The sequence below is a fragment of the Suncus etruscus genome, chromosome 15 (assembly GCF_024139225.1).
Source record: "Suncus etruscus isolate mSunEtr1 chromosome 15, mSunEtr1.pri.cur, whole genome shotgun sequence".
NCBI classification, from domain to species: Eukaryota; Metazoa; Chordata; class Mammalia; order Eulipotyphla; family Soricidae; genus Suncus; species Suncus etruscus.
The window spans coordinates 3,368,793-3,394,581 of NC_064862.1; the positions used below are offsets into that span (position 1 = coordinate 3,368,793).

The following is a 25,789-nucleotide window of genomic DNA, read 5'->3' on the forward strand; positions in this document are numbered from 1 at the left end:
TAAAATTCAATTTTGCCACTCTTACTCCCATCTATAACTTAAGGGATCTACGAGAGTAGTCTCTGTGACTACAAAGACAGCGACTCCTTTCTTTAGACTTGTATCATTTGGAGGTCAGTACAAAATTTATGCTATGTACCAAGTGGTGTAGGTGAGAAATAAACTCAGTGCTGGAAACATAAAGATAATAAATATACTTGTGTAAAGTAATGTTTTATCTGACAAAATACTTCTAAATTAATGTCCAATAGGTTTTAGTTTTAGATTCTAAATTTCACAGAATTAGAAACCTGCTTGAAGATATTTTTATAACTGACAATCCTTTGATTTATATAAAAGTTTAAATGTTGTGTATATTTCAGCTTGAAGGAATTCTAAAAGTGTATGTGGTTTCTCAGTAGATTTTTATCTTTACAGAAGGAAGAATGGAGGAAACAAGATATTTGAATCCACTATCCTTTGCACTTGAAGCAGATACGAGGTTTGTTATTAGTAAAATCTGTGTGCATGTATATTATTAGAATACAAATAAAAACACTATATTACTTTCCTCACTTATTTTAAAAGGAATTTCCTTCTGGTTTAAAACTCAATCCTTTGTGATAGTCATGGTACTGTTTATGATCATTGATTAGATACATATTCCATTACATTTAAACTACTATAACTATAATATTATTTCTGTAAGCTGACAGATCTTTAGCGTCTCTGAATTAGGTATGCAGCATTCTCATTCTCCTCTAATATTTGCAGTATGTATGGAATTGCCTTGATTTTAATCCTTGCGTCCATCTAAAATGTGTAGGTTGAAATCCTAACTCTTTAACTGAAGGTATAATGATGCCCCTCCCACCATGTAAGGTTGCATCTGCTTCTTGCTTCCTCTATAGCTAGAAGGCCCCATCTATGATCTAGAACTCACTGGAAGCTTAATTTGTCAGTTCTTATATTCTTAGATTTCCCTAACTTAAAAACCCTGAAAAGAGGGCCGGAGAGATAGCACAGTGGTAAGGTGTTTGCCTTGCAAACAGAAGGTGGTTCAAATCCTCGCATCCCATATGGTCCCTCGTGTCTGCCAGGAATGACTTATGAGTGCAGAGCCAGGAGTATCCCAAGCACTGCCGGGTATGACCCAAAAACATACAAACAAAAAACCCCCAAAAACGGAAAAATATTTTTTCTTGACTGCAAGTTATTCAGTTTATGGTCTTTTGTTACAAGCCCAAAGAAACAAAGGAAAGAGGAGTAGTTTTGAAGGATTGTTATTTTTCATTGTATTTTACTTGGCCTGACTTTTTCTTACTTCAAACTAATCTGGAGATGAGTGAATGGGGTCTACAAAGTTCTACCGATTTAACATTTCAACTCTTCTATCTGCGTGTGATTTCAGGGTAAGTTACTAACCTCTATGTCTCATCAACACCATGTATATGTCAAGTAGAACTTATGTCCACTAAGAAAACCTGCTCAGATAGCTATACAAGAAGTGAAATCAGAAGCCACAGACATGTCCCAGTCACTGCTATGACAGTTAATCAGAAAGCTCCCATGCTCACTTTATTCTCAAGAGATGTAAGCCAACCTGAAAATATCGAGAGTACACTGGTGCTACACGGAAAAAAACTCTAGATGCTCGCGGGGTGGGGTGGTGGATGGTGCGTGGTGGTGATCAGAGCTCAATAGTCCTCTGCCCTGTCTAAAAGGCTTTGGCCTAGCTGCATCCATGCCCCACAAGTCGGTCATGCCAATGGCATGACAGTTTTCCCAATGATCTCAGCAGAGACACGTTATCTGACAAAAAACTCTTTTTTTAGGCTGAGAAACTAAAGTGTTGTCAAAGTGAGGGTGGGCAGCCCTCCCTCTCCCCACTCCTCCATATATCCAGAAAATTGGCAGCCATAGATACGTATCTTAGAGCCACTGACAGTCAGCCTATCAGCCGAGCTCCACAGATCATGGAATTCCTGAGCATATGGCTACATATGAAAACCACACAATTCCTCCAAATTTTTCAATACTGAACCATCTAGTAAGAACACACCCAATAGATGTCAAAGTAATATAGAAGCCTCCCAAGGCTAACAAAGAAACCATAACACTGGAGGTTCAACACAAAACAGCTCAGTGAATCTTTAGACAATGACTAAATGGCCCTTATGTGAGATATAACCATTTTTATCGATTTTTTTTTTTACAAAAAAAAAAAGTTATTTTTAGTAATTCCATTACCATTTATTTGTAGTAAGAAATATAAGGCAAATTGTTTAATTCCCTAGCAAGGTAACATGCTTGGGACTAAGAAGTTGGTGAAATGTTACACCTGATACTGAGAATAGTGTTTGGAACATGGAATACCAGAAACAACTGTATTATGAGAAACTTTGTAAATCACCATGCTTAAACAAAATAAAGAATTTTTAAAAGAAGGAAGTGTAATTCATTTATGTCTCATAGTCAACCAGTTGGGAAACTACCTATAAAAATTCGTCACATTATTTCGTTGAAATAAAAAATCTAACATATATTAGATAACAATAACAAATATATTATTATCAGTTATGTCAACTACTGTGATGCATTTTTCTTTTTTTTCTTTCTTTCTTTCTTTCTTTCTTTCTTTTCTTTCTTTCTTTCTTTCTTTCTTCTCTCTTCTTTCTTTCTTTCTTTCTTTCTTTCCTTTCTTTCTTTCTTTCTTTTCTTTCTTTCTTCTTTCTTTCTGTCTTTCTTTTCTTTCTTTTCTTTTTTTGGGTGGGGGGCACACCTGGCAGCTGCTTAGGGCGTTACACCTGGCTCTATGTTCAGAAATTGCTCATGGGCAGGCTTGGGGGACCATAGGGATGCCAGGATTCGAACCACTGTTCCTTCTACATGCAAGGCAAAATGCACCTACCCTCCATAATATCTCTCTGGCCCCATGTGATGCAATTTTTTAAATAAAAAATTAAAAAATTATCCAAATCCTATGAAGTACTATTATTGTTATTTTCCATAGGCTTCCTATTCGATTATCTAATCCTCTCACTTCATGTTGTTCAATTGATGAACGATATAATTACTATTAAAAAAAAACTACCATGTTATACCCTCATTCATGAACTATTATTATGTCTATTTCATTCATTGGTTTTATCATTTTATAAATTAAAGGAAATATAACAGGTATTAATAATTTTTTTTTATTTAATTTTTTTGGTTTTTGGGCTAACACCCGGCTGTGCTCAGGAGGTTACTCCTGGCTGTCTGCACAGAAATAGCTCCTGACAAGCCGAGGGGACCATATGGAGACACGGGATTCGAACCAACACCTTTGGTCCTGGATCGGGCTGCTAGCAAGGGAAACGCTGCCTGTGCTATCTCTCCGGGCCCAGGAATTATAATTTTATGTGAAAGCTGACATAAAAACATTATTTAATGACCAGGTAGAGAATGGTTTTGTATACAGAACCCCAATCAACGTTTCTAAATCTTGCTCCTATTTTTTCCTACCATACTGTTGTCTACTTTGGTATTGTGTCATTTACCATTCTTGGGTGTGTACTTTAGATAGTATCTTTAGATAGAATTTTTAAGCCATTAAAAATTCCTGGATGACAAAATCAGGGTTCTTCTGATTCAAGCACAAAGCATTAAATTAAGCAATTTTTCCATATATTCTAACCCTTGAATGATATAAATGTTGGAGTCATTATATAACATTATAAAAATAGATGCATCAGAATGAGAGCAAAAATATAAAGTGCTTCAGCCAAATCCTAAAATTTAGTCTATTTCTATGAATTTATTGTCCTGAGCTAATAGAGTATATAAAGCTTACATTTGTTTTTTTTAATAATTCATCATTAGTACTAGAAATATCATTAAATTATATTAAATAATTAATACTAATTAAATAATAAATATTAAAACTGATTGTTACTAGAGGAGCCAGAGAGATATATATGTACAATAGCTTGCCTTGTACGTAGCTGACCTGGTTTGACCCAGGGAATCCCATTTGCGTCCTTGAGCTTCACCAGGAATAAATACTGACAGCCAGAACCAGGAGTTTTCTGGGCACAAGCCCCACCCATAATAACTTTATTTGAACTGGAAAATATTGTAAAAGTACTTAACACTTAATGATAGATGGTAAAAAATTGATATTTTGAATTGGACTGAGCTTATAATTACCCCAACATTTTAAATAATTATACAGATGAGCAAATTATATATAATACCAAAGGATTCTCCTGAAATTAAAATGAAGATAACACATTCTAAACAAGTAATGTTTAGCTTCTTAAGTTACTTCATTAAATAGAAATTATAAAGGTTAAGTAGCTATGATATATTTTAATGTTGAAAGAGGATGGGTTTTGACATATTCAGATATCAGGTTTGCTTTACCATTTGGAAAACATGAATTTAAACAAATGACTTCATTCTACTGTTGCCTCTATTCATATCTGAATTTTAATGCTCTACAGAGTTTGGGAAGGACTATATGTAAGTAAAATAATCTAAAGAGCAAGGACAATATAGAAAATGCCTGGGGCTGGAGCAATAGCACAGCAGGTGGGGTGTTTGCTCAATCCCCAGCATCCCAGAGGATCTCCTGAGCTTGCCAGGAGTGATTTCTGAGTGCAGAGCCACAAGTATCCCTAGTGCCACTGGGTGTGGCCTAAACGCCCCCCCCCAAAAAAAGCTTGATAAATAGCTACAACTACTACTACTACTACTTTGTAAGTACTACTACTTTATTAATTCATCATTATTAGTTCAGTTTAAGTTTATGATTATGAGGAAAAATGGCGGATTCCAAATTGATAATTCTTAATTCATATATATTGCACATCAGTAATATTATCAGATGATTTTCGATTCAGAGTGCTAAAAAACTATAATCTTGGTTGGAGAGATAGTACAAAGATTCAGGAACTTGCATTGTACTCTGCTGACCTCTGGGTCCCTGGTACTTTATAGTCTTATGAACCCTACTAGGAATAATTCTTGAGTGCTGAGCCAGGAGTAAGCCCTGAACATCACCAACAGTAAATAAAACAATAAAATAAATAAAACAAATCTATGAACTTTTATTGAATGTGAAAGTTTTATATAACTTTTTTAAAAAAATCCAACTCCAGGGCTTCACATAAGTAATAGTAGGGTTCTACTATTGAACTATATATTACTAATCCCTTAAAATTATATTTATTTACTTTTATTTTTGTTGGGGTCACATCCAATGGTGCTGAACTCAGGGATCAGTCCTGGCAGAAATCAGGGGACCGTATCAGGTGATGTTGACCAAACCTGGGTTGGCAGCTTGCTGTACTATCTCTGCAATAGGCTCCTCAAAGATTTTTATAGAAAAATAAAATTTATATTTCCTTGAAATCTTGTGAATCTAATAAGCGGGGGGGGGGGCATAAAAGCTGTCAACAATAACAGAAAAGTTGCTATTTCCACAGTAATATACCTTTTTCATTCTTAGAGACTTAATCAACTATTTAAGAAATACAAATAGAAAAGAACATGATCATTACAGTCTAACCCCTCGTTTTGCAGTCTTCTGAACACACAATAAGTGCTCAATAAAGATCTCAATACAGATGGCCTAAAACACACAGAATTGATAGGAATTCAGACAAGCTACTGCCACCTAGTGAAAAAGAAGGCTCATTACCTGGGTTTGTGTTGAAAACGTCTCAAATCTTAAGACTTGGCCTTACTTAAAAATATTACATGTACACTCATTGTGTGTTAGTTTACAGATTACATAAGAAAAAAGAACATGCCTGATTCTCTACTTCATGTTAGGTATTCATGAAAAATAATCAGATAGGTATAAAATAAAAAATATGTTGCAAGAGAGGTTTGATTATTACACAAGTAGAAGTCTTTTGGAGGCTGGTCCGAGTGCAGTGGTGTTTACAGATTTCTTGGGGGCCGGAGCAGTGGAGCAGCAGTAGGGCCTTGCATGCGCTAACCTAGGAAGGAACGAGGTTCGATCCCCCAGCGTCCCATATGCTCCCCCAAATCAGGAGCGATTTCTGAGTGCATAACCAGGAATAACTAACCCCTGAGCATCACCGGGTGTGCCCCTCCAAGGAAACAACAAAAAAAGGTATTTTTGAAAATCTAGTCAAAAGACAGTTAACAAAGAGGAGCATGGACTACATCATAAGACTTATAAATCCAAGTCATGGCCCCTATAAAATGGCAACAATTATTATACCTATATTTACATCTTAAGTATTTGTGAATAACAGTATTACAAACACAGAGGATTTGATATATTAGTTATCATTATGAACTGTAGAGCAAGAACCTAGAGATTGAGGTAGATAAATATTAAGGACAGAAAATAGTTTGCTAAACTCTAACTCCACGAATTTAATTCAGTAGAAGCCATTTCTAAGTATTCTGTTATTATGGGAATCCTAAAAGTACCTTCACTGTGGTACTTTGTGACTAAATTTTGTACTTCAATATGATTAACCTTCTCAGCATCAGGCAAATAAAATTAACTTCTGAAAGTAAAAATCATATTTCTTACCAAAAAAAGCAAAAAGTCAGTAGAATGAAAGACACGAACGACCACAACCTGAACATATGCTTAGCAAGGAAAGAAGCTTTCTGACTCTTCATAGATTTCACTAGCACTGAAAGACGGATGATGCATTTAGCAACCATTGTGTTCTCATTCCAATATCTTTGACATAAAAAAATGAACCTAGCATATTTTCCTTGAAAACTACTTATATATGTATTGTTTATGTATAAATGCACATGTACATGCATATATACTTATAGACACACATATATACAACATGTGTATATAGAACACACATATGTATGAGCTCAGATAAATACCATTTAAAATAATTCAATATTCCATATAGTTGAAATTTTATACCATTAAAACATTTAAGTAAATCTACATATAAACATTTTTAGGTAGGAGAGTTTTGGGAAAATGTCTTATTTTAAAATAATGTATATAATAGAAATAAAATCAACTAATAAATAAAGAATATTGCACAGAGTAAAATTTTAAAAAAATGATTCTGGCTTGGGATTAACGAGTAAAATATTTGAGTCTGAAACATTATAAAATTTCTTTAGGAATATATACCATTCATAAGAACTCTTTTATAAATAGGCAACAGAGAGTTGGCAAAATATGCTGAAACATTATGAGTTTTAATTTGTTTGTAAAGGTGTGTTAGATGTATCAAAAATTATATTCTAATTTAGTTCACTACACTAATGATTCTAATTTTACATGTGTATTATTTGAACATTTAAATGTTAAACAAATGGTAGAAATAGTTTCTCCCCTATGTTAAAAAAGCATAGATGCTTTTATTCTTCAACTTAAGCATTATTTTCTAATATACTAACCTATAAACACTCTAAAAGGAAAGCTATCCAACATAAAGAGTAAGAGGGGAAAAAAGACTCATTTCGATTCTATTTCTGGGAGATATGCTTAGGAACATAAAACTATGTTCCCATAAAGTTAAGTGTTTGGATAAACATCATAACAACCTGATTTTTAACCTTTTTTATGTTAAATATGTTATACCTTAATATAGTGCTATCAATTTACAAAGTACTTTCCCAGTGCTACAGATCCTTAAACATTTCTTTTTCTCAGGTAGGACATTTATAGTAACCCCAATATAGACCAGATAAGGAAATAAATGGAGCTTCAGGAAGGCAAGAGAAAAGTCATGAATGGAGCCTAAAAGTCAAGTTTCTGGACTCCTAAAGTACTTTGTTCTTTTCATTTATGCTTTCTGATGGACAGTTTCATCTACATGACTATCAGTCTAAAAAGAATGAATAAATGAACATCTGAATTTATCTAATGATGAAATTCTTCTATAATGACAAAATATGAAGCATAGATATAGTTGAGTGAAATTTTCATTTATAGTGAAAATTTTGAAGCCTGAAAAACAAATTAGTAACTGAATGAGACTGTGTGCAACATCTAAAGGGGCTGAAGAAATAGATATGCAGCTAATTTCTTGTATAACAGTTCCAATTATTAAATATTTAGTAGAACTCTAGTCTCCCTTATGTAAAGTCCTAAAATGCAAAGACCTACTTTAAGTTGTGGGTTTAAAACACTAGATTCAGATATTAAATGATATGAAAAATCTTGTTTTTTCTATAATTAGGTAGCATAATTTTACTAAAATTTGCTTATAAAAGTGAACAGTACTATTTTGTTTAACTAAAGATTTCTACCACCAGTAAAAATCTTAAATCTAAATGAGCTTGATCAATTATTATTTTTTCCTAAAAAAGTTCTTTACATAAGACATTTATTTTCACATAATTTCTAATGTTATTTACAATTTTTTAATTGGATAATAAAATCCACACTAGGATCAAGAACTTCAGGTTTAGAAATGGACTCTTAAGTCTAGTAAACAAGTGGACAAGTTCAGATTAATTCTAAATTGCAAGATGGTCTGATATCAATAATCAAGCAATATAATATGTACAAATATACTTTATTCATTCAAATTTCATTATTTTAAAACACTCTGTTCAAACAGTTTCGTTTTAACAGAAGCTTGTATCACTGTGCCTTTATGATATAGTAAGCTATCCTAAACCATTAGTGACATATTATCATATACAAAAATGACTACTATAGAACTCTTATTTTTACATAAATAATGAAAAAATTGCAATTTCAAGAGAAACCTACTGGTCAATATGCAGACCTGTATATTTTTCATTACATGATAGAAATGAAGTAAAATAGCATGAACATAAATAATTATAAGAATAAATTCACTGGATTACTAAATCCATTATTTATTTACTTGTTATTTCTCAAAATAAAAGTATAATTTAGAGTATATAAACTATTAATTTTATAATTCAAGATCTTGTTTTCATTAACATTAGATTTTATGCCTTGGTTTCCTGTTAAATTATCAAAATAACAATTTATTGAAATGATGTACTTTGATAAAAAGGCAATCTATTAAAAATTACTCGGGGCTGGTGCGGTGGTGCTAGAGGTAAGGTGTCTGCCTTGCCAGTGCTAGCCTAGGACAGACAGTGGTTCGATCCCCTGGTGTCCCATATGGTCCCCCAAGCCAGGAGCGATTTCTGAGCGAATAGCCAGGAGTAACCCCTGCGCGTTACCGGGTGTGGCCCAAAAAACAAAACAAAAAAAAAAACAAACAAAAAAAAAGAAAATTTAACTTAATATTCAATATAGGTCTTTATTCCCTAAATGTTACTTTTAAAATTTAACACTTTCCAAATAAATTTTAGGTAAATATTGTTTATTTAAATTTATTTTCAAAGAAAGTGAAAATTTCCTTTCTATGAATATGAAAGTTTAAGGGCACACCATTATATGTGTGTAGTTTTGTAATTATCTAACCTCCATAATAATTGTACGTATTGAACTGTCAGAAAAAGCAAACAGGGGCTGGAGATTTAGCACAGCAGTGTTTGCCTGCAAGCAGCCGATCCAGGACGTAGGTGGTTGGTTTAAATCCCGGCGTCCCATATGGTTCCCCGTGCCTGCCAGAAGCTATTTCTGAGCAGACAGCCAGGAGTAACCCCTGAGTACTGCGGGGTGTGTCCCAAAAACCAAAAAAAAAAAAAAAAAGAAAGAAAAAGAAAAAGAAAAAGCAAATATATTTAGACTACTGTTGTTCAAATAATTCATATGGTACACCATTCAAGAGAACTCTATTAACTAATGCAAAAGATGATAGTTTTCACAGAATTCCAGGTTATTGATTGAGTCTAAATTTAAAGGTTAACATTTTACAAATAGTGAACTTACCTTGGAAATCATAAATGTATAGAAGAATTGGCTCATTCTGTCCAAATGCACAAAATGCAACCATATTTTCAAATGGATGATAGGAAATGTCGCGAATGGGTGACTTGACAGGCAAGTCAGAATACATGGCTACTTGCTCTCCTAAGAAAAACATAAAATATATACTGCTTCAAAAAATTTTAATTACAAGATATTCTTCATTTATTTACTAAAAATACTTATGGAAAACAAAAACTATATAATTTACATTAAAATTTCATAACAAAAATATTTGATCACTAATGTTAAAATCTATGTTTTTTAGTTTGTTGGTCTTCATCTTTCTACTTCTCATTTCAAGCTTTTCAATGAGTTTTTTAAGTAAAATATAAAGAGCCTAGCAGCAGATCATCTCACATATATCTACCTCATAAAAGTCAGAAAAATCCAGTGAAAGAGCTGGAGTAGAAATTGCAAGATTCAACTAGAATATGCTCTGATTGGGTGAGGAGTGTGGGTTTTTCATTTTTACAGAGATTGAAGTGGCATTTTAAACATACATATAATTATATTTGTAAAAAGATCTAGAATGAAGTTTTGTGGAATCTAAACCAAAAGAATTCAAAATAAAAAATATGTGCATTTATTGAAGAGAAAAATAAATTAATAATAAAATAATAAAATAAATTAATAAGTTGTAAATTAATGTGAAATAATTGATTTAAAAACAGCTAGAGAAAATATTAATATAATAAACAAAGACAAAGAAACACTAAAGAAAATATATTAATTTATTCTGACAATATTCTTCAAGGACTTAGAACAGTCCACAATAAAATTTGTATGGAAAAATATAGAACTTCTATAATCAAAATCATACTGAAAAATTAGAAACAGGAATGTATCTCATTACATATCTGAAATTATACTATAAAGCCAATATAATCAAAATAGCATCACATTGGGTCAGATTCTCTGACCAATGGGCCAGAACAGAATACCCAAGTACAACCCCCATACAAATGGCCAGCTAATTTTTTAGGGGGCGTGGCAGGTCATACCCAGTCACTCAGGGGTTACTCCTGGTTATGCGCTCATAAATCCATCCTGGTTTGGAGGACGATATGGGACACTGGAGGATGGAACCATGGTCCATCCTGGATCAGTGGCCTGCAAAGCAAAACGTCCCACCACTGCGCTATAGTAACAGCCCCTGGCCAGCTAATTTTTGACAATGGTGCTGTGAACAGTAAATGGAGTAAAGAAGCTTCTACAACAAATGGTGTTGACAAAATCAGAAAACCATGTATTAAAAAGCTGGATCCCTATCTCATACCTTGCATAAAATGATTAGACCAGAAATCCAAATCAAGACAATACTGAGATATCATCTTACATCAGTGAGAATGGCTCATATCAAAAATACTGGGAACAATCTCTTTTGGTTAGAATGTGGTGAGAAAAGAACTCTCCTTCAGAATGCTGCCAGGTTCAACACCTATGGATTCCCAGTAAACTCAAAATTGAGCTGTCAAATGACTCAGCAATCCCTCTTTTGATGATCTATTTCCAGGACAGAAAAACATTAATCTAAAAGGATGTATGCACATCATATTCATTGCAGCACTCAGTACAATAACCAAGACTTGGAATCAACCTAGATATCCAACAACAGATAAGTGCATCATGAACATGTGGTACACATATTCAATGGAATACTAAATATCTGTAAGGAATGATGTAATCATGCAATTTACAGCTACATAGATGGAACTGTAAGATATTATGTTAACTCTGAGAACTTCAAGGGAAACCTCTCCTGTGCCTGTCTGTGTTTCTGAATACCTGAAGGTCTCCTCAGAGGCCTAGGGAGCGCACCCCCAAAAAACTGCATTTTGAAGCTCCCCAGTGAGTAAACTCTGGCTGTGGGGGTCGCCATCCAATAAGCTGAGCTCTCTGGCCTGTGGAGCTCTGCCCTGCTGTGCCTTTGATCACTTTGAGGACTTCAAGGGAAACTTCTCCTGTGCCTGTCTGTGTTTCTGAATACCTGAAGGTCTCCTCAGAGGCCTAGGGAGTACACCCCCAAAAAACTGTCAAATAGAGGCAGCAGAAGAGCGCGGCCACTTTGCTTCGCTTCGAAGATGTGCACTCTTTCTAACCAATGAACCCCACCAAAACACACAGGCAAAACCACACTATAAGCGTGACAAAGGGGAAACCTCGCAGGCAAACACCATGCACAGAGAATGAAGATGAAACTTTGGATGATCTAGTAAATTCCAACCATCTGATTAACCTCTCGGATAAGGAACTTAAAATAGCAAAATGGAAGATGTTTGTAGAACTCAAAGAAAGCATAGATCGATCTGAACATAATAGAAAGAAAAAAATCAGAAAACTCCAAACTGAAATAACATATCTGAAAAACACAGTAGCTCAACTGAAAACCTCAATGAATGGCCTCGCCAGCAGGGTAACAGCAGCTGAGGAGATAATCAAAGTACTGGAAGATGTGATGCAGAAAAACTCAACACAGCAGAAGAAATTGGAAAAGAACCTTAAGACAAACGAACAGGCAATAAAAAAAGTACTCAAGAAATGTGAACAGATGAAAATAGAAGTCTTTCATAAACTCAACAGAAACAACATAAGAATCACTGGAGACTCGGGAACCCTGGTAGGTATCTCCAGGAAAAATCAACTGTCAAAGACATCATCAAAGAGATACTCCCAGAGGTAAAAACTACATGCAATCAAATCCTGCATGCCCGAAGAGTACCAGCTAAAAGAGACCCAAAGAAAAACACCCCAAGATACATCCTCGTTACAATGACAAATCCTACCGATAGGATACTGAAAGCAGCTAGATCAAAAAGGGAAATTACATTCAAAGGAGCATACCTAAGACATACAGCAGACATGTCACAAGAAACTCTCAAGACCAGAAGACAGTGGTGGGATATTGTAACAAGACTGAATGAAATGAATGCCTCACTGAGAATACTACATCAGGCCCGACTCACGTTCAGGTTTGAAGGAAGAATACATAGCTTCATAGATAAACAACAGATCAGAAACTTCACAGATGAAAAAGCAGCCTTAAAAGAAAAACTATGCTATAGTGATTAGGCAAGAAAAAGATATCAAGCTCTCATTGTTTGCAGATGGCATGATACTCTAAACCCTAAAGTGTCTATGGAAAAGCTTCTAGAAACAATAGACTCATATAGCAAGGTGGCAGGCTACAAAATTAACACACAGAAATCAATGGCCTTTTTATACACCAATAAAGATAGGAAAGAGAAGGAAGTCAAGAAGCCAATCCCATTCACATTAGTGCCACACAAACTCAAATATCTCAGAGACAACTTGACCAAAGACGTGAAGGACCTATACAAAGAAAACTATAAAGCCCTGCTCCAAGAAATAAGAGAGAACACAAGGAAAAGGAAACACATACACTGCTCATGGATTGGCAGGATTAACATCATTACAATGGAAATACTCTCCAAAGCATTATACAGATTTAATGTGATCCCCTTAAAAATACCCATGACATTCTTCAAAGAAGTGGATCAAACACTTATGAAGTTCATCTAAAACAATAAACACCCTCGAATGGGTAAAGCACTCCTAGGGAAAAGGAAAATGGGAGGCATTACTTTCCCCAACTTTAAACTGTACTACAAAGCAATAGTTATCAAAACAGCATGGTATTGGAACACAGACAGACCCTCAGATCAGTGGAATAGGCTTGACTTCTCAGACAATGTTCCCCAGACATACAATTACCTAATTTTTGACAAAGGAGTAAGAAATCCTAAGTGGAGCAGGGAAAACCTCTTCTACAAGTGGTGCTGGCATAACTGGTTAGCCACTTTGAATAAAGTGAACATAGACCCCCAGTTAACATCATGTACGAAGGTAAAATCCAAATGGATTAAAGACCTTGATATCAGACCTGATACCAAAAGGTATATAGAACAACATGTCGGTAAAACACTCCATGACATTGAGACTAAAGGCATCTTCAAGGAGGAAACTGCAATTTCCATACAAGTGATCAACAGATGGGAATACATTAAGCTGAGAAGCTTCTGTACCTCAAAAGAAATAGTGCCCAGGATACAAGATCCACCCACCGAGTGGGAGAAACTATTCATCCAACACCCATCAGATAAGGGGCTAATATCCAAAATATACAGGGCACTGACAGAACTTTACAAGAAAAAACATCTAATCCCATCAAGAAAATGGGGAGAAGAAATGAACAGACACTTTGATGAAAAAAAAATACAAATGGCCAAAAGGCACATGTAAAAATGCTCCTGTCACTAATCATCTGGGAGATGCAAATCAAAACAATGATGAGATACCACCTCACACCACAGAGATTGGCACACATCACAAAGAATGAGAACAATCAGTGCTGGCAGGGATGTGGAGAGAAAGGAACTCTTATCCACTGCTGGTGGGAATGCCGTCTAGTCCAATCTCTATGTAAAGTGATATGGAGATTTTTCCAAAATCTGGAAATTGAGCTCCCATTCGACCCAGCTTTTCCACTTCTAGGGATATACCCTAAGAACACAAGAATACAATACAAAAACCCATTCCTCACACCTATATTTATTGCAGCACTATTCACAATAGCCAGGCTCTGGAAACAACCAAGATGCCCTTCAACAGATGAATGGCTAAAGAAACTGTGGTACATATACACAATGGAATATTATGCAGCCATCACAAGAGATAAAGTCATGAAATTTTCCTATACATGGATGTACTTGGAATCTATCATGCTGAGTGAAATAAGTCAGAGGGAGAGAGACGCAGAAGAGTCTCACTCATCTATGCGTTTTAGGAAAAATAAAATTCATTTTTGCAACAATCCTCAGAGACAATGAGAAGAGGGCTGGAACTTCCAGCTCACTTCATGAAGCTCACCACAAAGAGTGGTGTTTGCAGTTATAGAAATAACTACACAGAGAACTACCATAATCGTGTGAATGAATGAGGGAACTGGAAAGCCTGTCTAGAGTACAGGTGGGGGTGGGGTGGGATGGAGGGAGATTTGGAACATTGGTGGTGAATGTGCACTGGTGAAGGGGGTGTTCTTTTCATGACTGAAACCTAACCACAATCATATGTGTAATCAAGATGTTTAAATAAAGGGAAAAAAAGATACCATGTTAAATGGAGTAAGGCAGAAGAAGGATACATACAGAATGATATCACTTATATATGGTATTTAGAATAACTGCATGAAGAAGCACAATCGTCTAAATGAGAGTTGTCTTAAACACTGTTGGATTCAGAGTATATTAAGGAGAAGGAAAAAAAAAACAACAAGCCAAAAGCAACAGTGAAATCAAGAGACCCAAACTTGAACAGTCTAAACTTAAAATGGGCCTGCTATACTAGAAGGCTGGGGACATGGGAGTGGTATGGGATGCACTTGGGGAATATTGGTGAAGGGAGGTGGACACTGGGGGTTGGACTGTCCCTGATTCATTGTATGTCTGATACTCAACTATGTAAACTCATCTTTGCAAATCACGACAGTTTCAATGAAATTAAAATTAAAAAAAAGATCAAACCATAACGTACTTTAGCTTTTCTTTTAAGACAAAAATGTGAAGCACAAGAAAATTTCTCAAAATAACAGTTTACTTTATTGAAAATGTAAGTAAAATAACTCAAATAAATAGCTATTCAATTTTAAATGTTAAAAGATTTGAGAGAAATAATTGCTAAGTTATACACAAACTAAGCTCAGATTTTTTATATTCTATAATGATCAATAAATGCTAAGTACTCATTAAATATTAAAACAACAACTAACACTAGAAATAAAGGCCTAGGCATCAATTTAAAATAGGAATGCTAAATTCAAGAAGATGTTAAAATAAACATAATCATTATTTTCATTACCAGTTTTCCAATTTTCAAAAAAATAACTGAGACTTCAACGAAGAATTTTCTTGAAAATTATTCTATAAATTAGTAGTTTCAAAGCAAAAAATAATTGATGGGAGATCAATAAGTAAATCATTACCTGTTTCTGGATTCCATACATACACTATCCCATCTTCACTGCCGGCAAACAGGAAAGACCCACAGGGTGTCAGAGTACTGTGAATTTTCTCCCGGTAGTTTGCTGCACCTACAAATTTCCTGGCTGCTAATCTATAAAAAAAGAAAAGATTTTACAAGTATAATCTCTTTTATTCATTTAAAAGACTGGCAGTAGAAAGAAAAACTTTTCTTTTAAGCACATTTGCATTTAGCAAATTATCTTTATTGGATTACAGTGTATTTTAACAATACAGGTGGACAGTATTCTTCCAGGTTAAACTTAGTGCCTTTAATAACACCTTTCCAATCTTCATAAAAACTTTAACACAGGGGCTGGAGCGATAGCTCAGTGGTAGGGCATTTGCCTTGCATGTGGCTGACCCAGGACAGACCTGGGTTCAATCCCTAGTGTCCCACATGGTTCCCGAAGCCAGGAGCAATTTCTGAGCAGGAGTAATCCCTGAGCATCACTGGGTATGTCCAAAAAAAAAAAAAAAAACCTGATAACACAAAGTTAAATAGTGTAAACATATTTTAAAGAAAATTATAGGAGAAAAAAGAAATTGAATCAGTTAATACATACATCCATACATAAGGACACACAAAAACACATACACTCATTATGTTTTTTTCCTTGAGCTATTTAAAAGAAACTTTCTTTAAAAAAAAATAGGGCTGAAAGGGACAGATCAAAGGGTTTGTACACAAGCTTTGACTGAAGAAGACACAGGGATTGCACCCCCCACCCCTTGATTACCCCCAACACTACTGTCGTCCTCGGGAATCGCTTCCAAGTTCTACTCAGGTATGACCCAGAAATAAACATAAAAAGAACAGTGAAGCAGAAAGAGCATGACTCTTAACTACTTAAGCAACTAATTTCTTCAAATCATCAGGATACTATCAGAGAGTGTTGCCACATGGCAACACTACATGTTAAATGTAAACTAGGACCATACCCATATTATTATGTCAATTATAGGTTCTTCATAAAGTATTTACTCTCTTGCTAGTTCCCAGTAGTAATCTGTAGCAAATATTTTTTAGAATATTTTATGTGGGAGAAATTCTAGGATGGATGCAGACTATAGAAGAGATAGTCCAGGAATATTTCTTAATAATTTAAATTTGTAATTTAGCAAGAGAAAGAAGAAATATATTCAAATAAAACAAAGTGAATGTAGAAAATTCGCAAAAGCACAATGAAGATCTTGAGAAGAGATAAATTCCAACTATAACAACAGACTACTTTAACTCTTTTGGGGGGTGGGGGCAACCCAGTAATGCTCAGGGGTTACTCCTGCTATGTGTTCAGAAATCACTCTTGGCAGGCATGGGGGACCATATGGGAAGCCAGGGATTGAATCCAGGTCCGTAGTGGGTCAGCTACATGCAAGGCAAATGCCCTACCACTGTACTATACCTTCAGCCCCCAAAAAAGACTACTTTAAAGAAGTAGCATTTCAGTTGGTTAATAAAACATAGATATAATTATTATATCATAACATTTTTTATGTGATGACTTTTTTGTTTGTTTTTGGTAACTAAACCCAGTGGTGATCAGGCTTACTCCTAGGTCTGAGCTCAGAAATCATTCCTGGCAGGTATCAGAGAACCATACAGGGTACCAGAAACCAAACCTGGATTGAGTTTATGTAAGGCCCCACATTTAATGGCTTTTAAAAATCACTCAAGGACGAGCCCTGTAGTACAGGAGGTAAGGCAGTCACCTTGCATGCAGCTACATCAACTGGAATGTAGGCCCAAATACCAGTAATACTATGGTCCTCTGAGTACCACCAAAGTTCATGCTTGAACAATGAGCCAGGAATAGGCCTTAAACAGAGTAAGTATAGTCCAAACCACTCCTGTACCCCTGCCCCCAAAATAGAATCATACACCGTACGCATGGCTGACCTGAGTTCAAACCCAGCATCCCATATGGTCTCTTTGAACCCCAGGAGTGAAAAGTAGGGAGCCTAAGCACTGATAGGTATGGGCCCCAAACCAAAAAAAAAGTAAACTAAAAATACCAGATGATCTTGCTCATATGCAAAGAGTATTTATATGTATATATGTATGCTTATATAAGTATATATTAGTATATTATGCTCATATGAATATAGATAAAAAACAAAGAAAGGGATCCTGAGAGACAATCGCTATAAATGAAGGACTAGAGGTAGAGAAAATGGATGAGATTATAGTGGAGGAATTAGTGTAGAAACTGCAACAATAAAATAATGACTTTAGCTGTATTCCAAATAATGATATCTCTATAAAATAAAAAAATAAGAATTATCCTAAAAATAAATAAATGAGGAAAGTACGCCTGCCCAGTAGGGCCCACCGTGAGAAATTGTGAGTGCTGCCTGTGTGTGTCTGTCTCCTGTCCTGTCGCCTGAAACTCTTGGGAGTGGGCCAAAAAGAGGCTCCAAAAATCTCGCTCTCCCAGAGGCTCATTCAAGGGCGGGAACACCAAAGAACTGCTTCATAACGTGAAAACCAGCTATAGGCGGTACTTTGCAGAAGTCAGGTCCCCTCTTTGTGACCTCAGACTGGGAAAATATTTTGAGTGCTGCCTGTGTGTGTCTGTCTCCTGTTCTGTCTCCTGAACCTCTTGGGAGTGGGCCAAAAAGAGGCTCCAGGAGAACACGACCGCTCTGCTTTGCTACATGGCCATGCGCTCTTTCTAAAGGAAACAACGCCATTGCAACAAGAAGAAAAAAAAAAATCACACTAAGAACTGTGCTGGATTACTGAAGCCCAGCATTTCTCCCCAGAATGTCTTCTCTGCTGCATGCTTGGGCCTAAGATTTAATCTTGTGTGAGGCTTCATCCACGGAGGACACCCCTTCCTTGGAGGCAAGTCAACCCACCCATAAAGGGCGGAGCCAGAGGAGCATGTCCAAGTGCATCATTTAGCCAATGAATACCACTACAACACGTAGAAAAAACCACAATACAAGTGTGACAATGGGGAAACAACGCAGGCCAGCATCAGACATAGAGAATGAAGATTACAATTCTGATGACCAGAAAACGACCAACCAACTAATCAATTTCTCAGATAAGGAGTTTAGACAAGAAATATGGAAGATGCTCAACGAACTCAAAGAAACCATGGATCGAGTTAAACAGAACACTAATAAGAACCAAGAAAATATGGAGACAGAAATCACAAAATTCCAAACTGCAATAACAGGTCAAATAACAGGCCTGAAAAACTCAGTAAATGAAGTGAATGACAAAATGGATAAGCTCTACACCAAGGTAACAGAAGCTGAGAATATAATTGGTGCTGTGGAAGATGAGATAAATAACAACTCCATACAGCGGGAGAGATTGGAAAAAAAAAGTTAAAGCAAATGAACAGAAAATGGAAAAATTAGTCAAAGAATGGGAACAGATGAAAATAGAAGTTTATGATGAGCTTAACAGAAAGAACTTAAGAATCATTGGAGTCCCAGAAACACAGGAAGAAAATTTCCAGGAAGAATCAACGGTCAAGAACATCATTAAAGAGAAACTTCTGGGCCCGGAGAGATAGCACAGATGCATTTGCCTTGCAAGCAGCCGATCCAGGACCAAAGATGGTTGGTTCGAATCCCAGTGTCAGGAGCTATTTCTGAGCAGACAGCCAGGAGTAACCCCTGAGCAATGCCCAGTGTGGACCAAAAACCAAAAAAATAAATAAATATTTAAATAAATAAATAAAATCTTTAAAAAAAAAAAGAGAGAAACTTCCAGAGCTAAAAAATATATGCAATCAAATCCTGCATGCCTAAAGAGTACCAACCAAAAGAGACCCCAGAAAAAATACCCCAAGACACATCCTAGTCACAATAATGAATCCCACAGATAGAGACAGAATTCTGAAAACAGCAAGATCAAAAAGGGAAATTACATTCAAGTGAGCATCCTTGAGATTTACAGCAGACCTGTCACCAGAAACACTCAAGGCGAGAAAGCAGTGGTGGGACATAGTGACAAAACTCAATGAAATGAATGCTTCACATAGAATACTGTACCCAGCAAAACTCACTTTCCGGTTTGACGAAAGAATACATGGATTCACGACAAAAAACAGCTCAGAAACTTTGCAGACTCAAAAGAAGTCTTAAGAGAAAAATAAAAGACCTAATTTAAGACAAGACTGACCAAAGACACACCAAATTTTGATATAAAAATGGCATTAAATCCCAGGACAATTCTTTCTCTCAACATCAATGGACAAAATGCAACAGTTAAGAGACAAAGACTGGCTAAATGGATCAAAAAACTCAACCCAACCTTCTGCTGCCTACAAGAAATCCACCTGAATAGTCAGAACAAACATAAACTCAAAATAAAAGCCTGGAGAAAAATTATCCAAGCAAACAACACCCATAATAAGCTGGAATGGCCATACTAATATCAGATAATGCAAACTTTATACTCAGGAAGGTTGTAAGGGACAAAGATGGACATTTTATATTAATCAAGGGGTATGTAGAGCAGGAAGAAATCACTCTCCTAAACATATATGCACCGAATGAGGGGCCAGCAAAATATTTAATACAATTGTTGACAAATCTGAAAAATAATATCAATAACAACACAATAATTGTGGGGGACCTCAACACAGCTTTGTCAACACTGGATAGATCAACCAGACTGAAACCCAACAAGAATATAGTAGACCTGAGAAGAGAAATGGAAGAAAGAGGCCTAGTAGATATATATAGGACACTCCATCCCCAGAAACCTGGATACACATTCTTCTCCAATGTACATGGGACATTTTCCAGGATAGACTACATGCTGGCACATAAAACATACCTTCATAATATCAAGAGGATAGAAATCTTGCAGACTACCTTTGCTGACCACAAGGCTCTGAAATCATATTTGAATTCCAAAGGGACACAGAAGAAAAACTTTAACACCTTGAAGTTAAACAGCCTAATTCTAAATAACCAGTGGGTCCGAGATGAAATCAAAGAGGAAATCAAAACTTTCCTGGAAACAAATGATAATAAAGACAAAAACTATCAGAACTATGGGACACAGGAAAAGCAGTACTGAGAGGAAAATTTATAGCTTTGCAAGCACAAATCAGGAAGGAAGAAGGCGCTTACCTGAGTAGCTTAATGACGCAGCTCATAGAACTAGAAAGTGCTCAACAAAAGGATCCAAAAATAGGGAGACAGAAGGAAATAACAAAGCTGAAAGCAGAAATCAATGAAGTGGAAATCCAAAAAACAATCTGAAAGATCAACGAAATCAGAAGTTGGTCTTTTGAAAAAATAAACAAGATTGATAGACCACTGGCAAAACTAACAAAGAGAGAGAGAGAAACTTGATAACTCGTATTAGGAATAAAAAAGGAGAGATCACTAATTGATATGGCAGAGATTCAAAGGATAATCAGAAACTACTTGGAGAAACTCTATGCCACTAACAATGAGAACCTGGAAGAAATGAATAAATTCTTGGACCCTTATTATCTTCCACTTTTCAATGAAGAGTATATAGCATATCTAACCATCCCCATCACTATTGATGAAATTAAAATGGTAATCAATAGTCTGCCCCAAAACAAAAGCCCAGACCCAGATGGATTCACTAATGAATTCTTTCAAACTTTCAATCATGGCAAGACTCTTTCATGAACTCGAAAAAAATGAAAACACTTCCAAATAGCTTTTACGAAGCCAACATCACCTTGATACCTAAACATGATCATATCAATAGATGCAGAGAAAGCATTTGATAAGGTCCAACACCCATTCTTGATCAAAACTCTAAGCAAGATTAGAATGAATGGAACCTTTCTCAATATAGTTAAGACCATCTACCACAAGCCAGTGGCAAATATTATCCTCAATGGAGAAAAACTAAAAGCCTTCCCTTTAAATTCTGGCACAAGACAAGGCTGTCTGCTCTCAACATTCCTATTCAATATAGCACTGGAAGTACTTGCTATAGCGATTAGGCAAGAAAAAGATATCAAGGGAATCCAGATATGAAAGGAAGAAGTCAAGCTCTCACTGTTTGCAGATGACATGATACTCTACTTAGAGAACACTAAAGACTCTACCAAAAAGCTTCTAGAAACAATAGACTCATATAGCAAGGTGGCAGGCTACAAAATTAACACACAAAAATCAATGGCCTTTCTATACACCAATAGTACTAAGGAAGACATTAAGAAAATAACCTTGGGTCCGGAGAGATAGCACAGTGGTGTTTGCCTTGCAAGCAGCCAATCCAGGACCTAAGGTGATTGGTTCGAATCCCAGTGTCCCATAAGGTCCCCTGTGCCTGCCAGGAGCTATTTCTGAGCAGACAGCCAGGAGTAACCCCTGAGCACCGCCGGGTGTGGCCCAAAAACCAAAAAAAATAAAAAAAAAAAAGAAAATAACCCCATTCACAATAGTGCCACACAAACTCAAATATCTTGGAATCAACTTGACTAAAAATGTGAAAGACCTATACAAAGAAAATCATAAAACTCTGCTCCATGAAATAAGAGAGGACCCCTGGAAATGGAAACACATACCCTGCTCATGGATTGGCAGGATTAACATTATCAAAATGGCAATACTCCCCAAGGCATTGTACAGATTTAATGTGATCTCTCTAAAGATACCCCTGATATTCTTCAAAAAAGTAGATCAGGCACTTTTGAAATTCATTTGGAACAATAAACACCCTAGAATAGCTAAAGCAATCGTTGGGAAAAAGAATATGGGAGGAATTACTTTCCCCAACTTTAAACTTTACTACAAAGCAATAGTTACCAAAACACGATGATATTGGAATAAAAACAGGCTCTCAGATCAGTGGAATAGGCTTGAATACTCAGAGAATGTTCCCCAGACATACAATCAACTAATTTTTGATGAAGGAGCAAGAAATCCTAAATAGAACAAAGAAAGACACTTCAACAAGTGGTGTTGGCACAACTTGCTAGCAACTTCCAAAAAATTGAACTTAGACCCCCAGCTAACATCATGTACGAAGGTAAAATCCAAATGGATTAAAGACCTCGATATCAGACCCTAAACCAGGGGTCCTCAAACTTTTTAAACAGGGGGCCAGTTCACTGTCCCTCAGAACATTGGAGAGTCTGACTATAGTAAAAACAAAACTTATGAACGAATTCTTATGCACACTGCATATATCTTATTTTGCAATGAAGAAATAAAACAGGGGCCGGGTAGGTGGCGCTGGAGGCAAGGTGTCTGCCTTGCAAGCGCTAGCCAAGGAAGGACCACGGTTCGATCCCCTGGCGTCCCATATGGTCCCCCCAAGCCAGGGGCGATTTCTGAGCACATAGCCAGGAGTAACCCCTGAGCATCAAACGGGTGTGGCCCAAAAAACCAAAAAAAAAAAAAAAAGAAATAAAACAGATACAAATACAATATGTGGCCCACGAGCCATAGTTTGAGGACCACTGCCCTAAACCATAAGATATATAGAACAACACGTAGACAAAACACTCCAGGACATTGAGACTACAGGCATATTCAAGGAGGAATCTGCACTCTCCAAGCCAGTGAAAGCAGAGATTAACAGATGGGAATATATTAAGCTGAGAAGCTTCTGCAGCTCAAAGGAAATAGCACCCAGGATACAAGAGCCACCCACTGAGTGGGAGAAACTATTCACCCAATACCCATCAGATAAGGGGCTAATCTCCAAAATATAAAAGGCACTGACAGAACTTTACAAGAAAAAAACATCTAATCCCATCAAAAAATGGGGAGAAGAAATAGATAGACACTTTGACAAAGAAGAAATACAACTTGCCCAAAGACACATGATAAAATGCTCCACATCACTAATCAACAGGGAGATGCAAATCAAAACAACTATGAGCTACCATCTCACCCCACAGAGAATGGCACACATCACAAAGAATGTGAACAAGCAGTGTTGGTGGGGATGTGGAGAGAAAGGAACTATTATCCACTGGTGGTGGGAATGCCGTCTAGTTCAACTTTTATGGAAAGAGATATGGAGATTCCTCCAAAAACTGTAAATCAAGCTTCCATAACCCCAGCTATACCACTCTTAGGAATATACCCTAGGAACACAAAAATACAATTCAAAAATCCCTTCCTTACACCTATATTCATCGCAGCACTATTTATCATAGTAAGACTCTGGAAACAACCAAGATGCCCTTCAACAGACGAATGGCTAAAGAAACTGTGGTACATATACACAATGGAATATTATGCAGCCATCAGGAGAGATGAAGTCATGAAATTTTCCTATACATGGATGTACATGGAATCTATTATGCTGAGTGAAATAGGAGAGAAAAACGTAGAATGGTCACACTCATCTATGTGTTTTAAGAAAAATGAAAGGCATTCTTCCAATAATAATTTTCAGACACAAAAGAAAAAAGTGCTGGAAGTTCCAGCTCACCTCATGAAGGTCACCACAAAGAGTGATGAGTTTAGTTAGAGAAATAACTACATTCTGAACTGTCCTAATAATGAGAATGTATGAGGGAAATGGAAAGCCTGTCTAGAGTACAGGCAAGGGTTGGGTGGGGAGCATGGAGATTTGGGACATTGGTGATGGGAATATTGCTCTGGTGATGGGTGGTGTTCTTTACATGACTGAAACCCAAACACAATCATGTATGTAATCACGGTGTTTAAATAAAATAAAATATATTAAAAATAGTAAAATAAAAATAAATAAATAAATGAATACACACAGAATAGAAAAATTTACACAATGAATATATGCTCCTTTCAGATATGTCATTAAATGTTTTATTAAGTAAGGTAGTCCATCACGGTAAGGATATCCTTTACCAAGAAAAGTTTCTATAGACCATCTGATATATCATATACATATATATATATACATATAATCTAGAGAGTAAGAGAGATCTACATCTGCTTTATAATTAATTGCAAAATATAAACTGCAAGACCTAAAGTTACTGGATCAAATACTTCTTGAGTACTTGCTATATACTGCAATGTTTTAAATACTTTATGTATGAACTAGTTTATTCCCACATAATCTTTTAAGAACTGTATATTTTTTCTACTGCTTTAAAGTTAAGAAAAACAAGAAAAAGAGGTTAATCATCTACCAAGAGGTAGGAAGGATAGTATCTAATACTATATAGTTTGACTCCAGAGCCCAAATTCTTACTTTTTAAAAGAATAAACCAAACTCCTTAAGCCTGATCTAAAATAGTCTGTTTCTTCCGTTAAAATAAATTATTTGCCAGCACTCCTTATTAAAACCTATGCTAGCTAGGGTATGGATAAAGAAAATAATTAAAACTATGCTTACAAGAAACCTATACTCACCAGTCTTCACATCACCTGACCACGACTTACTTGAGCTTTTCATATATTCTATCCCACTGAAACACTTTGTATATCAATTTATCAAGACAAAGTGTAAATGTCTGCAGTTTTCCATTAAAGACCTCCATCCAAGGGATATACTTGGATTTTCCAAGTATTTTCCAAGACACCAGATTTTCCATTTCTGTGAGATATAATTATTTTGTATTTATACATATTAAAATACATACTAAAAAATATCTGCCAGCATGGCTTGAGTACTATACATGTAAAGAAAAAATAAGATAGAAGCAGCAGCAGATTCCTATTCTAGAAGATCTCTAGAACTAGATCTATAGAAAAAGTTAAAAACTAAATATTTTTGAGTGCTATCTTGGAAGTAGTTCAGTTATATTGTAAAGTACAGGTGTGAAGAATGCATGGCAGTATCTTAAACTGTTCTAATACTGAAGGGAAAATAGCTCTAAAATATAATTGCAAGATATACTATAAGACTGTTACACTAGACTTTCTAAATACAATAAATGAAATATAAATAAAGACCCTTCCACCAGGTCTTTATGCTTACTTTTACATTAAGGACAGTTGT

General features: G+C 35.8%; 2 protein-coding genes across 2 annotated transcripts in view; both read right to left on the reverse strand.

Annotated features, from left to right (window-relative positions):
* BCLAF1 (BCL2 associated transcription factor 1) overlaps positions 1 to 25,789 on the reverse strand; it is a 1,193,665-nt gene that overhangs the window by 209,457 nt on the left and 958,419 nt on the right. The window lies entirely within an intron of this gene.
* AHI1 (Abelson helper integration site 1) overlaps positions 1 to 25,789 on the reverse strand; it is a 253,355-nt gene that overhangs the window by 166,389 nt on the left and 61,177 nt on the right. The window contains 2 exon segments of the mRNA XM_049788037.1: positions 9,812 to 9,952; positions 15,849 to 15,979. Coding sequence (XP_049643994.1) covers positions 9,812 to 9,952; positions 15,849 to 15,979 — 272 coding nt within the window.